Below are 15,567 nucleotides of genomic sequence, written 5' to 3'. Positions count from 1 at the left end.
CCAAACATGTTACACAAGAGTTACAAAAAAGGCAGGTCACACCCAAAAGGCAGCTGTAACGCTTTTATTATTTTAGGATTCTGTCCAACTGTAATACCTAAAATACATCTCAGAAAAGACTCAAACATTACAGCAGGCATGAGGTGGAATAAGATTAAAACAACATCACGATGAAGGGTAGAGGCTCACTTGAGCAGCTTCATCACAGAGCTGAAAGGTGCCAGGTTCTCACAGGATTTCATCCACTTCTGCACGTTGGCTGGGGCGGTGTTGGCGGCACCCGTCTGCTGCAGCGCGCACCACGCCACCACATCGGCCACCGTCAGTTCACTGCCCACCAGCCACGAGCTCTTGCCCAGAGCCGCGTTCATGGAGCGCAGCACTGCCCCTCTCTCCTTGCTGCTGCCCTCTTTCAGCTGGAAGAGGGCTGTGTCCACCCAGCTGTCGATCAGAGTTGAGGTAACTGCATTGTACTTCTGCCCAAACAGGGAAAAGAGAAATCGAGCGATGTTCCCCTCTCCTTCTATAGGGCACATGGTTTGAATGCTAAACTTCATCTGGGGTTTGGGAACTGAAATTAACAGAAGAAAAAAAAAAAGGTGAATACAACATAGCAAAGAAGTTAACTAGAATGGTAATTCCACAATGTACATTTGTGGTGCCAGCACCACTGTTAATATCATTAACCTGATGAAGATTTTGGTCTTGTGGGATAAAAGAATCACTTTTTTAAAAACTCAGCCAAATCTCCTCCCTAATTTCTCTTCTAGCACCTTATTTGTAGAAACTGAAAAACATTTTTATTAAAAATAATCCTGAGGGTACAAGCAACCCTGTCAACGCCATGCATAATTTAACAGTAGTAAGTATAAACAAAAATCTTCCTCTTCTGGCCCACCATGGTTCACAGCTATGAAAAGAGAACAAAAATATTTTCTGCTTCTTCATCCCCATATGTCAGCACAGGGACACCAAGGCATCTTGCATCTGTGCAAGGGCTTATAGCACAAGTTTCATTTTCTCACCTATTGTAAAGTACTGATCTACAAATTTCATTCTTACCATCCTTCCAAATCAGAGTAAAGCCCAACTGATACTCGTGACGTGGCTTCTTCTTAGTCTGCTCTCCAAAGCATTTCAGGAGGTTTTCTGGCACACTTTTCACTGATGAATGTGTGTGAACAGCTGATAATATTTTGTACCGTTCACAAAGCAGACTGTGTATCACTAACAGTGACAGTGGAGGTAGAGAAGGATTTGCATTGATGACAACATCTTTCAGGGCACCATAATCCTGAATGGAAAGTAAAACATTCAGGAGATAAGACACATTCCAGATCATACTCGTAATTATTGCTCTCATTTGACACCAAAATGTACACAGTCATGCATGTGTATATCTGAAATTCTAACAATATTGAAGTAAATAAATTCAAGCTTGGATATTTAAAACTTTTGTAGACCTTTAAACACCTTCCTTCCTTGACATGTAATTCAAGGACATGACTGAGGTAAATCCTACTCCAAGATGAACCAATGTTAAAGTTTCCAGTTTAGTAACAAACAAGAAACCAACTGTTTCTAAATTAACTATTCTCACTTGAAATTATATCCAAATGAGCATACATAGAACTAGTATTTATAAATGTTTGTATCTATAATCTGGATGGCCAAAATGAAATGGTAATTGTAGGTTGTATATTGAGTTCTGAGTGTCCCAGGTTTTAATGCCCCCCCTTCCAACCCTGAAAACTGAATGTAAAGAAAGTACCTACCAATGTAACTGCTCAACTAAACTCACCTTTCCAAGCATCAGATCTAAATCTGCTCCATTTGTTGTCAAAGGAGAAAATTCATCAGTTTGAATGATATTTGTTACATCAAAGTCAGCATCTGGGGTTTGTATCATCTTGGAGAGCCCATCCACAGCACTCTTCAGTTCATACAAGCGCTTCAGAATCTCTTCCTGGCGGGATTCAAGTGCTTGAAGTGATGGGTCAACCTCTTCCTACAGGAGAGGAAAAAACAAGGCCATGTTAACGTTCACTCAACTCACTTAACATTAAGTTTTGAAAGACTTAAACCCCTTGAAATAGCCAGACCATTGTGAATATCGTGGGCTTATGTCTATCAGTTTGCCTCTTGTCTGTGTATGAGTGTGGTGAGATGGTGTATTTAATCAATTCCTGAAATCTTTCTGCTTAATAGATTTTTTTAAACCATTAGTTACAACAAACTCTGTAACACAGTCAAAATCAGACAGAGTTGGCAGTGAAGTGGTGAACAATGACTGAAAAATCAAAGACAGGTTGTCAGGTTCTTTTTTAAGCCCAGAAGAGCAGATGGATAAGTTTGTGGTACAGTGGCCAAACAAGGAAACTTTGAAAAATGAGGCAGTTAATAAAAGTAAAAAGCCCTGCAGGTTTAGATAGACGGTACAGCATGGATTTGGTCTTTGTTTCTGAGAATATAAATTATAGTGGGGGAAAAAAAACTGTGGGCTTTGTTACATGTTAATACCAATGCAGCTTTTCATCTCAATTACCTCACAAGCATCACATCTTACAATCTCTTTTAAAAGATGAAAAATTTATTCCTGTGGCAGGTTTAAAATCTAAAAGCTTAAAATAACATTAAAGAAAAATCTTCAAATAGCCTATTTCTAAGCATCCTGAATAAGGATTAACAAAACCCAAACCACCATAGATGAAGAGATAAACAAGGTATCCAAGTAAAATCTTTATATCCACTTAAAATAATATTCTCAAAGACAAGACAAGGGAAGACCTCCTAAGCGACTGTTATTTAGTTAGTACACAATTCCCTAGTTTGCAATGGGAAGGCATTTCGTTAGCATTCCAGTTCAGTTCTGCCCCAAAGTTACTCCTGCTCAGTCTCTCCACCCTCAACCCGAGTGAGGGCACAGCACATCCGTGATGGGATCGAGCTACAATTGGCCACAAGTGGCCTGTGAGAATTCCATGCGTTCTTGCCCCTGGAGAGAGGCTGTTCGACCAGACCTACGTGACACAGTATTTGGCATTTTTGTCTTATTTAAAGCAAGAGAAATTGAGACTAGAAACAGAGGGTGTGTGGCTGGCTGAAGCCCGGGCTGGGCCAGCACAGCGATGATGCAGCAGGACAGAGCGCGGCCTGTGGGCACTCACGGGGCTGCCGGGAGCTCGGCAAGGCCGCTCAGACATAAAAACCGCCACAGAGACACACGGGAGAACCCACAAAAGGCAAAATGACAACTACTGAAGGCTTCAAAAACATTACGGAGAAATTCCTGAAAACGTTTATGTTATTTAAGCCTCGGACGCGCCGCGTACGGCGAGGCGGAGCCAGGGCCCCTCCTGCGGGCTGAGGCGGCGGGACTCGGCCCCGTGAGTTCTCCGGCAGCGGAGGCTCCTCCCGGTCCCTACCGGGGGCTGGGCCCTCACCGGAGGGAACACCGGGCCCGCGGCCGCACGCCTGACCTCGCCAAGGCGAGCACCGCGGGCCGCGGCCCGAGCGGGTCTTTCCGCCAACCCCTCGCTCCTACCTGCGGCGGCGCAGCGGCGGCGGGGGCCCGGTGCAGGTTGGGCAGGGGGTACATGCAGGTGGGCAGGTGCTCGGCCCGCAGCCTCGCGCTGTGCAGCGGCCGCACCGCGTACATGGCGGGCATGGCGGGCATGGCGCCTCCCGCCCCGCGCCCGCCCGCTCCCCGGGCATTGGCGGAGCGGAGCGTTACTGACACGCGCGGCACCCAATGGACTGCGGGCTCTCCCGTTCGCCCTCCTGCCATTGGTCGGCGTTGGGTCACGGAGCGTGTCCCCACAGGCCGGTGGCGGGGCCGGGCTGCCGGGCGGGGAGGGAAGCGCGGGCGGCGCTGACCGGGCGGGGCGGGAGCCTGAGGAGAGCGCGGCGTGTCCCGCCCCGCCGGGGCCCCGATGGAGGCGGCTGCGCCCTGGTGAGTGTGTGCACCGACCCGGCACCGGCCCCGGTTCCCCTCGCAGCTCCCCTCACGGGAGCGGCGCTCTTTGCGCGGGCCACACCCCGGCCGCCAGCGCGGGTCCGGCTCCCCCGCGGTTGGCGCCTCCCCTCCGGCCCGCCCGAGCGGGGTTTGCCGCCCGCTCTCAGTGCCCGGTCTGCTGTCCCTCTCTCCCCAGCCCGCAGCCCGCCGGGGCCATCCGGCCCATCGAGCGCGGCTCCGTCCATCGTATCTGCTCGGGACAGGTCGTGCTGAACCTCGGCTCTGCCGTGAAGGAGCTGCTGGAAAACAGCCTGGATGCCGGAGCTACCAACATCGGTAACTCTTCCTCCAATTTCATAACTTCTCATAGGCTTCTAAAGCACGTCTTTTTCCTCAAAACTGAGTGCGTGTTAACAAATCCGGACAAACGCTTTCTGTTTGGGCCAAGCGTGTTCGCAGTGATTTTACAGCTCAGGTTAATAAAACATTCTGATTCCTAGGCTCCAGCTGCATTCCTAGTAGCGTGTGAGATTGTGTTGTTTTATTTCTAGCCCTTTGGGCACTAAGAAAGCGTGTGGCCTGTGCAGCAGCGGGGATCAGGCCGTGCCAGCCGGGCCTTGGGCCAGCACAAGGTAAAGGCAGGGCTGGTTCCAGAGCTCCCAGGATGGTGCTGGGATAACTGGGAAAACTTCTCTTCAGGCAGAAGTTCAGTGAATTACCTGGAATCACAGACTGGTTTGTATTAGATTGACCTGATTTTTGACAGCTATCAGGATTTTTTTTTCTGTTATTATTCAATTTCAACATGGAAAACCGTTATTTGAAAAATTTACTTCAAGTGCAAAATTGGTACCAAACACCGTGTGTGAACATAAAGAATTGAAATATTTTATGATTCAATTTTGTAGATATAAAACTTAAAGATCATGGGGCAGAACTGATAGAAGTTTCAGATAATGGAGGTGGAGTGGAAGAGGAAAACTTTGAAGGCTTGAGTAAGTTGAATTTTTTTCATAATTTGGATGTGGGCATTTAGTTTAATAATTTTTAATGGACACTTGGTTTTTACATAATGTGTATGTTACCTGCAAGTCTTGAACAACACTAGACTGATCTTCTGTAGTGCTCTTGTGGTTATAGTTTTTGTAACTCAGAAATAGTCTTTGGTGTCTTTGCTTATTTAAGTGGCACAAGCAATACAAATAATCATGGAGGAGAAAATCTCATAAATGCTCTTGTGGATTAATTCATGTTTGATCATTGGTTGTTGTTGAAGGAGCTGAGCTGTGTGGACTTGGCTGCTTTGGGAAGGTGAATTATAAACTTGAGTATTTGCTGAAAGGGAGCTGACATTGCACTGACTGTCAAACTTCTCGTTTGGTAGTTTGGAATTGCACAAAGTGGGAGCAGAAACAATACTGTCTGATGAATCTAACTAACCACTGCAACAGAAATACTGCTTTTTTTTTTTTTTTTTTAATAAAACAACTAGGAATCTTTTCCCCATAGGTTGTTACTCAGTAACTTTGGTGTTCACTGTACATTTTTGGTACATCAGAAACTCATTCTGCTGCTGTTCCAGCACAGTGAAAGTTCAGGGGTGCTGCTGCTGGGTCAGTTTGTTACCTGGGGGCTGCTGCTGCACTGATGGTGTGGATTGAGTCCTCCTCAATTGGGATGGACTGGGTTTGTGTCCTGTGTCCCCCATGCACAGCACAGGCTGCAGCTGGTTTCTGCCAGGGCAGGATCTGTGACAGCCCCAGCAGCAGCAGAGGCAGGTACTGTGTCCTGCTCTAAGGCATCTTGTAGTGCTTATACCAATAATGCTGAATAAGTCTGTGATGTAAGTGTGAAATAACAGGTGCATCTGAGGATTTTAAAGAGATCTTGATTATAGGAAAAAGGGAAGGCAAGTAGTATTTTGTCTTTAATTGTTATGTAAAATTACAATGAATAATACAGAAGGTTTTTTGCTTCTCAGCATGCATACAAAATCTACTTGCATAGACCAGTGTCACTTTGAAGTGAAATATGTATTTGAAATATCTTTTTCCAGCTCTGAAGCATCACACATCAAAGATACAAGATTTTTCTGATCTAATACATGTTGAAACGTTTGGATTTCGAGGTGAAGCTTTGAGTTCACTGTGTGCATTAAGGTAATTAATATTATTTATTAGTAGTAGAAAGTTACTATATGAACAAAACCACTGTACCCTTTCAATTTATCATTATTGAGAAAATGAGGCTTTGGAAACTTCCAGTTCCTTACTTTTAGGTCAGTTTTGAGCAATAGATTGCACGACGTCCTGAGTAGTTTCCAACCAAAATTATTCTATGGTCCTAAGCACCTAATTGGTCATTTTATGTACAAAATTTAGTGTCACTTAAGTATGCAGGTATTTACAGGGTGTATTTGCATGAGTATTTGATCCTCTGATGTAAAACACTGTAATATTTCAGTGCTGGTTGTTAGGCTGTAACTCATTAAGACTGTACTTAAATTTCTTTCACACCAACTATACATTTTAAATCAGCTTTTGTACACAGCACTGCTGCTATCTATTAAAATGAGGAACTAGATTTTAACATTGAGTTTTATAAGAGAGGAATGAAAGGGATACAAATAAGAAGGTGTAGCTAGGAAAATGTTACACTACTCTGAAGGGCAGGTTCTTAGTTGTTTATGGGGAACAGCTGTTTTAATTAAATTAATAGTAATGGTATTAATAGTGCTGTAGTTTCTAAGCTGCTTGTCATAAGGAATAGATAAGATTATATGGTGCTCAGTGAATAATTCTTTTGCCTCTTTCCTCCCATCAGTGATGTTACCATTTTCACCTGTCATAAGTCAGCAAAGGTTGGGACTCGTTTGGTGTTTGATCACAATGGCAAAATTACTCAGAAGACTCCTCTGCCACGACAGCAGGGAACAACTGTCAGCATCCAGCAGTTGTTTTATACCTTACCAGTGCGGCATAAAGAGTTCCAGAGAAACATCAAAAAGGTGAGGTCAGAAATTCTCAATTCAAAGGAGTGTTATGCCCCAGAATTTATTCACTGCTGAATGAAATTCCGTTTGCTGTAGAATGTGTTGATTACAGACTGTTTCATGTCTGTCTTACATCTTAATCAAATAACAAAACTCTTCTTGTATTACTTTTCTCTTGTGCTTTGCAATATTTGGGTTTAAAAGTACACTCTCAGATTTTCAGATTTTGAAAAGAACCAATATCTTGATCACTTATCTGTATTTTAAAACTAGGGACTGTTGCGCTGTGGCTAAATATCAGTCTTGTAAACATCCTGTTTCTTTTCAAAGTACTATTTTTCTTTTTTTCCTTTTATTTAGTTTGTGAAGATTTTAAGAATAAAACTCCTCCCATTTGCTACCTGCAGATATTGAATGCTTCGTTTATACATTTGTGTTTTGAAAATAAACATTTCATATAAATGTGAATTTTCTTTTTCCCTTAATAGGAATATGCAAAAATGGTCCAGCTGTTACAGGCCTACTGTATTGTTTCCAAAGGAGTGAGGATTAACTGCACTAATCAGGTGGGCCAAGGGAAAAAAACCTGTGTGATATCCACTTCTGGAAGTCCCAGTTTAAAGGAGAACATTGGAGCAGTATTTGGGCAAAAACAGGTATTGCTTTTATTATTGAAAAGAGAGAGAATGTAGCTATATAGAGAGGGATTTTTAGCATCTAATAAATGTGAGGATGGAGCATTGGCCTGCAGCACACCCTACAGGCTGACAGAGGACAGGCACCGCAGCCTCCACGCCTTCCTCTCGAAGTCCTGGATCTCCTCAGAGATGTTTTATGGAAGAGTAATGATTTAGGAGATGGGCTTGTCACTTAGTATCTCTCTGAAATCAGTTTTAAGAGCTGTTGTGCCAGCAAATGGGCTGTGTGTCACAAGAACAAGCAATTAAAAAAAAAATCTTTAAAATGATGTGATGTTAAAGTCTTAACTGGAGAACAGGAAACTGAGGTGTATCCACTTTTGCAAGCTCTTCCTATCAAACTAAGTTTTATTCTTGATAACCTTTAAATGGGATTGCAGTCAGCTCCTGTAAAGCTGTAGACTGTGATGCTTTCTAAGGAATAGCTATAAAAATTGTTATCCTCTAGATGAGAACAGTGATGAAAAAAAGCTCAAAAACATCATTCCTACAACTGTATATTTCGATCAGCAGAAATATTGAGTGGTTGATAGCTGCTGATTGTTGATAAACAATTTTTCCCTCCACAGTGCCCATACAGAGATCTCAAAGCCTGTTCATGCTGTGGTTGAAAGATGAAAGGGAAGATGTAACTTTGTCTTGCCATGTGGCATCAAACATAGTTGAAATTTGAGTTTTCTGAATAGAATGTTTAGCCTATAGCCTGTTTTTTAATACTGAATACTTACACTGATAGAAGCTGCTCTAATGGCAGAAAAATAATAGTGGCATGACTGAGAAAATGTTTGTGGTAAACATAACTGTTCAGAGGGAGCCTGTGATTCAAATAACACATTTTTTAATAGTTTTATTGTCCTTTCAAAAGAAACTTCTATTACTCTTTTTGCCTTTTATTTTAGCATAAAACTTGTTTAGGTGACCTGTATGCCAAACTATCAATCATTTTGTTGTTCTGCCTGTGTACATTTAATGTAAGGGTCTGTGAAATAAGTAAGGCACACGTTGTGATATCAAAGGATGAGTACAGGCATTTCTTAAAGGCATTTTTCTGTTTCGCAGTGAGCAGGGCTATTATCTTCTAGCAGGTTTGGATATTTTTTCCTTGGTCAGCCAAAATCCACCATTTTCTCAAATAAATTTTAAGGCTAATAAATGGCAATAAAATAGAAGGGAAAAAAATCTATATAGGTTTGATGTTTCACTTCCTTCCTTTTTTTTTTTTCAGTTGCAGAGCCTTATTCCTTTTGTTCAGCTTCCTCCTAGTGAAGCTGTTTGTGAAGAATATGGACTCAACCCTGCTAATATGCCACAAAATCTTTATAGGTAATTAGGAAAGTACAAACCACTGCTGTGTCCTGTGGCACTTTACCATAAACCAAAATTTAAAATAAAAAAGTAAAAGAAATAAAAATGTGTGATTATAGTATTGAAAAGAGCCAAGAACAGCATAGTGGATACTGGGATGCGGTTTTGTAGTAGCCTTTGTCAGACAAAGAACTGGGAGAGGAAATGTGTATAACCATATTCACTGATGCTGTATAATAGTGTTTCCTTAAGCCCCTTATAAAGTACTTTCCCCTTAAACATGCTTTTCTCATCCATTTTACCTTACTCTTCCATTATTTATCAAAAGTATTAGTGGCTTCATTTCTCGTTGTGATCATGGAGTTGGAAGGAGCACAACAGACAGACAGTTCTTCTTCATCAACCAACGTCCCTGTGATCCAGCAAAGGTCAGGGGTTTATTTTTCTATCAGCAGCCCCAATAGCTCAATATTCTCTGAAAACCTCAGGATTAGTAGCTCATGTGTATGTTGGTTTCTTGGTAGTTTCTGTCTTAGTTGTGTCTATTTGAGTGAACAAGATCTCAATCATACAATATATGTTTTAGTACATTAATTAATATACAGTAGTGCAAAATAGAAGGTAATATTTTTGAAGTTCATTGTTTTTTCACCTTTTTTGCAGGTTGTCAGGATTGTGAATGAAGTTTATCACTTGCACAATAAACACCAGTATCCATTTGTTGTCCTTAATATTGGAGTAGATTCTGGTAGGTTCTGAAAAATTTTTAGTAACTTCAGTAAAGGCTATTACAATTTATTGATCAATGATGTTTGTATTTAGAGAGTATTGCAATTTTCATCTGTATGATTTCTCTGGGGATTTTTTAATGCTCAGTTGGTGAGGAAGAAATAGAATCTAGCTGTGATTTCACTATTTTTCCCCTCCTTTTCTATACTCAAAAATGACTTCTTAAGTGATAAGGAAGAGGTCATCTTAAATACAAGAAAACTTCTATTATGGTTTTGTTTGCTGGAATGTTGAGACAGTTGTATCTGATTTGCAGACAAAATGGCAAACAAACCAGAACTAATTCTGTGAAATAACATTGCATTTAATTTGAAAAACAGTTATTTTTTTTCTTTTTTTTTTTTTTTTTTCCAGAGTGTATTGACATCAATGTAACTCCTGACAAAAGGCAAATTTTGCTTCAGGAGGAAAAGTTTTTATTAGCAATTCTAAAGACTTCTCTGATGGAGATGTTTGGTAGTGATGTTAACAAATTGAATGTCAATCAGAAACTTCTGGAAATCGCAGGTAGGACACAAGATGTGGAAGTTTTGAGTATGATATATGGCAGAGAATTAAAGATGGAAAAACGTGTTTTTAAAAACCCAAAGAAGAAATTATAAAAAAATAGGAAAAAAAATAAAGAAGGTCCCTAAGTTATTAAGTGATTGTAATAGAAATGACACATGTCAGCATAGCAGAATTTATAGTCAACTTTGTGAGGAAAAAAACTAACACAGAATTAATTGATAATACTTGCAAAAGATTTCTCCCAAGATACTAAAAGGGATCTATGGGGGTTTTTTTATGAAAAAGTCTTTGAGAAAAAATTGTTAAGGGGTCATAAATAAAATATTAAAATTAAGTATGAATTTATTGGATTTTAAACTTTGATTCTTTTATGTTATCTACAGAAGTTGATGATTGTCTTGTGACCTGTGTAGTCTTTTGAGATTGCTCTCCCGAGTTAGGATCATCTCATCCTCTTCCTCTCATTCGGCAGAGCCCCTTCTAATTTTCCTTTTTGCTGACAAATAGACTTAGTTGTAGCCTGATTCTCACTGTTATTTTAAATTAACCTTTAGTAAAATCCCTGTTGGACTGGCAGTTGAGGTTGAAGTCCTCTAATGACCTGCAAATCCCATATACTCTAAGTGCCTGTTGTGTCAGCTCCTTAACACTTTGCCAATGGAGTTTTATAATGACCATTAAAGTGTAAGAGCAATTCACTTTTCATTGTCACTCTGTCATTAAACTCTTTTGATAATCTAAATAAATGTGCTGATTGGACTGATTACTGTTCCAGTTTATAAAGAGACTACAAATTCATTCTTAGTAGTGTGCCATTAAATATCTTCAAAATGTAACTGTTTCTATGTTTGATATTAATGCATTTCAGCCCCATACTCATTGACTGAAGCTTCAAGGCTTCTTCGAGCAGTTTGCTATTTTTCTACCTCTTTTCATTCCCTTTCCCAAAGCACATAATTTAATTCATGTTTCCAGCTAATTTAGAATCTTGAAATACTTTGTATTCTGATTTCATTAGGTAACTTGAAGAAGACTCTTCCTGAAGAGACAGAAAAGCCTCAGGCAGAAATGCTGTCTGACTCTGAGACTGAAAATCCAAGCGGTGAAGGCAAAAGAACAATGGCTCTTGCCAGATTAAGGGAGTCATTCTCTCTCCATCAAGCAACAGAAAGTAATTTTCAAAGGTCTAAAAAAGTAAAACAGCAGCATAGTTCCCCTAGACAAAGGTTACTCGATACCACTGGGAGTACTCTAAAGATTCAAAAGGCTGTCTTGTCTAAGGAGGCTGAGAGTTGTCCTAAGTTGGACTCAAAGGTGTCAATTCCAAGGAGACACTTGAGAAAATTAGAAGATGCTGCAGATTCTGGATTCTGTAGCATTTCTGAGTCAGATGCTGGATGTAGTACACCAGAACCTGGAAGCTGCATCAATAGTGAAAGTGCAATTAATTCTGAAGAAGAATTCTGGAGCACAGAAGAACAGATGCAGAAGGAATGTCTTAAAACTGCTGGATGTAGTAAGAAGTCATTGGACGCTGATGTTCAGGTCTTGGACACTGAACCCAAGCTAGATCAAGTGAATGACTGGACTGATCAAAACAAGTTCTCTCAAAAAGCCAATAGTTGTTCCCCAAGAGTAAAACGTTTTAAAAGCAGAAACTTTAAAAGTGAAGCAGATGATTCCAAGGCAGGTAAATATCCTGAAGTGAAGAACGCTAGTGTTGATGTACTGGTGGAAGTTAAAAAGAAAATTGTGCCTCTTGAATTCTCTATGAAGGTTTTGGCAGAAAAGGTAAAAAAGCTAATACAGCAACAACAGAAAAATACAGAAACTGAAAATTACAGAAGATTTAAAGCAAAAATTAGTCCTGGGGACAATAAAGTAGCAGAAGATGAATTAAGAAAAGAGATCAGGTATTTCTGTTTTCACTTGCTTAATATATTTTGTTCATCAGTTAATAAAATTAGTTAAGCAAAAATATAAGACCTGTCTTGAGTGTGAGCAAGGGGCTTACATGTACTTGCTAGGTTTGGGTCTGTTTTTTATTTAATGTCACAGAAAAGTCTATTTGATGAGTCATTTTACTGACAGAGCAGCTACTTGAACTAAGTGCAAACAGAATGTGGAAAACAGCACTAAAAAGGCCACAAATACTATAGATCTGGCTTAGATCAGCCTTGTAAATTGCAGTTCAGTCAGAGAAACACCAAGTTTCATTACACAAAACAATATTCTGAAAAGACTGCACAGCTCATACTCCTCCCTTGTGTGAGTGAAATCTGGTGAGACATACCTGGAAAAATAAGTTTCATTCAGGTGGTCAGAGGACAGTAAAAGTCTGATTTGTTAATATTTGAGTTTAAAAAATGTGTTAGGAAAGTCTTCTAATTGTGAAAAGAAAGCAAATATGTCAGCTGCCTTCAAAACCATGATGCCATCTTCAATACTTGGGGTATTGCCATATTGCCTGCTTCTAATTTTATTATCATAAACGTGGGAATCCTGTTTTAGTGATGGATTTTGTTGTGCCAGAAATGGCCTTGTCGGTCAGTGTCAGATTTTCAACATTTATATCCTGCTTAAATGAGATTTTTTATTTTAAATATAAAATGTTCTGCAAAGGAGAAAGAGAAGTTTTTAAAGTTTGACATGATAACTGATAAGGGTGTAATTTATAATTTCTTCATATTTTTGTATACAGTAAAGAAATGTTTGCAAAAATGGAAATCATTGGCCAGTTCAATTTAGGGTTTATAATAGCAAAGTTGAATTCTGATCTTTTCATAATTGACCAACATGCTACTGATGAGAAGTACAACTTTGAGATGCTGCAACGACACACTGTTCTCCAAGGACAGAAGCTAATAGTGTAAGTATTCTCAGTGTTTTAACAATAACATGTTTTAAGTTGAATTCAGCATTTTAGAAGGATATCTATTATTTATATTTATGTAGGGTTTCACACATTCAGAGCACTCACTTGAGACTAAAGTGGTACTGTGTACCTATGCAATACCATCTTTTTCTCTCTCTTTCAGGCCTCAAAATCTCAATTTAACAGCAGTAAATGAAACTGTATTGATTGAAAACCTGGAAATATTCAGAAAAAATGGCTTTGATTTTGTCATAAATGAAAATGGTGAGTTCGGACCAGAATTGCTCAAAGTAAAAGAGTTTCAAAGGTTTAATCTTATTTATTATGCAAAAATTTGCTTGGGTGTTATCAGAAGCTTTGAAATAAGATGCTTTACTGTATATGGGATGTTTGTTTTTTAGGACTTATGATTCTGTGGTCTCTCTTCATGATTTAACAGAACATTGTAAATTACTTATCTCACCAGCTTTTTATAGAAGTTTTTTAAGACTGTTTGGAGTTACTCTTTGGCTACATGACTGGATGTGCATTTTCTGGATATGTTACATTAAAATCCTTTTATTAGTACACATGCAGGGATAATTGGGGCAAAGTGGTAAATCTAGTAACTTAAAATAAATAGATAGCATTAATAACTGATTTTCTTTGGGTTTCCTTATGGCTTTTGTACTGACTTGTTCTTTTGGGCAAATTCTGTAATCTGCAAGCTCCTTATTGTTTCCCTTATACAGTGAGGATAATGAAAATGCAGTGTGGTACCACTTTGCTATTTGGGAAGTCACTACACATTTTTTTCCATAGTCTTTGTTCCAGAATACCCCAGGGTTTCTTTGATCTAAAATGTTATTAATTAGCAATCTCTTACCATTGTAAATCCTGAGTGATTTTGTAGTCACATAAACCCAAAAAAATTTCATAAACCATTTGTTCTTTGGAATTCAAGAGTTTGAGAAAGTAGATCTTCCTGCTTGTAAGTTTGCAAACAACTTTTTGGTTGATGTTAAAAGGACATCTGCCTAGTTACCACTTTGGTTAGTTAATTACATCCATCAAAAGATTAAATTTACACATTAGTATATACATACATCACATAATCTTAATGTTTTAAAGTAATTTCTCAGTTTTTCTCTCATGAAAAAGTAATTTCTTGTATTTCTCTGTTTCTTTATTATTGTTGCAAACCTTCCAGCTCCTGTAACTCAAAGAGTTAAATTGGTATCGTTACCAACAAGTAAAAACTGGACTTTTGGTCCACAAGACATAGATGAGCTGATCTTCATGTTGAGTGACTGCCCTGGAGTGATGTGCAGGCCTTCCAGGGTCAGACAAATGTTTGCTTCTCGAGCTTGCAGGAAGTCTGTAAGTACTGCACTTGATGTTTGTGCTCAAATAAATAATTACCACGTTTCCTGATCTAGTACAGATGGCTATATCTGTATGTGCATTGCAGGGCAAATTTATTTACTGCTGAGTGTCAACAGCTAATATCCTTCCTTCTGTTCCTCATGTTTTTATCTCATGTAACTTGGGAAATATTTCTGCTAGTTTTTTATTTTGTTCCAAATTAATGTGCTCATGAACACCATGTTAGCTGTGTTTTGCCTTCTGGTTGTCTGGTAGGTGTTTTTTACTTTTAACACCTTCCATAGAATGTATTTACTATGGTAGCTGAAGTACTGCTCTGGTCTGTGTCATCTGGCAAATGGAAAAAGGAAGTAATTAATTTATTTTTTTTCCTTTGCTTGCAGGTAATGATTGGAACTGCACTGAATGTGCAGGAAATGAGAAAACTGATCACCCATATGGGTGAGATTGAGCATCCCTGGAACTGCCCCCATGGAAGGCCTACTATGAGACACATAGTCAGTTTAGACTTGATTTCACCAGAATAAGTCAGTGTCTGTTTATTAGCATTTTTAATTTTAATTCTTGGCAATATTTTGAGCTTTTATCATGACTCTCCTATTTCGAGTAAAAAAATTTTAGGCATTCTTGAAGTTGGAAACAAGAGCACTTGAAGGCATTCAGCAGGGTTTCCTTGTTACTCCTGTTGAATCATCAATACCAACATCCTGGAATTCATGTAAATAACTTCTCTCTAATTGCAATTTACTGTGTGTTGTACTTCTTCGGGCAGCAGTCAAAACTTTTATAAAATAAACATGTTTATATATAAAGATCAGGAGTAGATGAACCTCATTTATAGCAAATACACTGATCCTTAAAATGAAGTGGAATGCTGTAAAACAAATATTAATTTTCAGTGTTTCTATATCATGTATGTGATAATTTTAAAGACAATGAAAATTATACACAAATTATTTTTTTTCCTTATACCAAAGCTGGGTTTCATTAGATAATGACTCAGAGCTTTAATATCGGATTTAATGATAAGTTTCCTGATATCTGTGTTTAAGGCTTGGATAGAATAATTAGTCTGGCA

The 15,567-nt window shown here is 39.2% G+C and overlaps 2 protein-coding genes across 2 annotated transcripts; one reads left to right on the top strand and one right to left on the bottom strand.

Annotated features, from left to right (window-relative positions):
• Positions 1–49: 49 nt before the first annotated feature.
• On the bottom strand, positions 50–3,677 carry AIMP2 (aminoacyl tRNA synthetase complex interacting multifunctional protein 2). The gene is made up of 4 exons (XM_083872149.1): positions 3,545–3,677; positions 1,802–2,008; positions 1,063–1,294; positions 50–571 (listed from the first exon to the last, which is right to left on the bottom strand). The coding sequence occupies exons 1-4, from the start codon at positions 3,674–3,676 to the stop codon at positions 186–188; spliced, it is 957 nt and encodes a 318-aa protein (XP_083728275.1). The 5' UTR covers position 3,677; the 3' UTR covers positions 50–185.
• Positions 3,678–3,855: 178 nt separating this feature from the next.
• PMS2 (PMS1 homolog 2, mismatch repair system component) lies at positions 3,856–15,278 on the top strand. The gene is made up of 15 exons (XM_083872818.1): positions 3,856–3,952; positions 4,152–4,291; positions 4,864–4,950; positions 6,012–6,114; positions 6,779–6,962; positions 7,436–7,603; positions 8,871–8,968; positions 9,279–9,378; positions 9,614–9,698; positions 10,094–10,246; positions 11,268–12,162; positions 12,951–13,118; positions 13,288–13,388; positions 14,314–14,483; positions 14,873–15,278. Exons 1-15 carry the CDS (start codon positions 3,933–3,935, stop codon positions 15,014–15,016), a joined length of 2,616 nt encoding a protein of 871 aa, XP_083728944.1. The 5' UTR covers positions 3,856–3,932; the 3' UTR covers positions 15,017–15,278.
• The last annotated feature ends 289 nt before the right edge of the window (positions 15,279–15,567 follow it).

Source organism: Zosterops lateralis (genome assembly GCF_965231275.1).
Source record: "Zosterops lateralis genome assembly, chromosome: 15".
NCBI classification, from domain to species: Eukaryota; Metazoa; Chordata; class Aves; order Passeriformes; family Zosteropidae; genus Zosterops; species Zosterops lateralis.
This window is presented reverse-complemented; position numbering and strand designations above follow the sequence as displayed.

Bases quoted from the DNA above. Each gene is read 5' to 3' on its own strand.
- AIMP2 (XM_083872149.1), bottom strand. From the start codon at position 3,676: ATGCCCGCCATGCCCGCCATGTACGCGGTGCGGCCGCTGCACAGCGCG. The intron at 2,009-3,544 runs GTAGGAGCGAGG...CCTCTCCTGTAG, and splicing joins CCGCCGCTGCGCCGCCGCAG to GAAGAGGTTGACCCATCACT. The intron at 572-1,062 runs GTAAGAATGAAA...TGTTAATTTCAG, and splicing joins TACTCTGATTTGGAAGGATG to TTCCCAAACCCCAGATGAAG.
- PMS2 (XM_083872818.1), top strand. From the start codon at position 3,933: ATGGAGGCGGCTGCGCCCTG. The intron at 4,951-6,011 runs GTAAGTTGAATT...ATCTTTTTCCAG, and splicing joins GGAAAACTTTGAAGGCTTGA to CTCTGAAGCATCACACATCA. The intron at 7,604-8,870 runs GTATTGCTTTTA...TTTTTTTTTCAG, and splicing joins CAGTATTTGGGCAAAAACAG to TTGCAGAGCCTTATTCCTTT.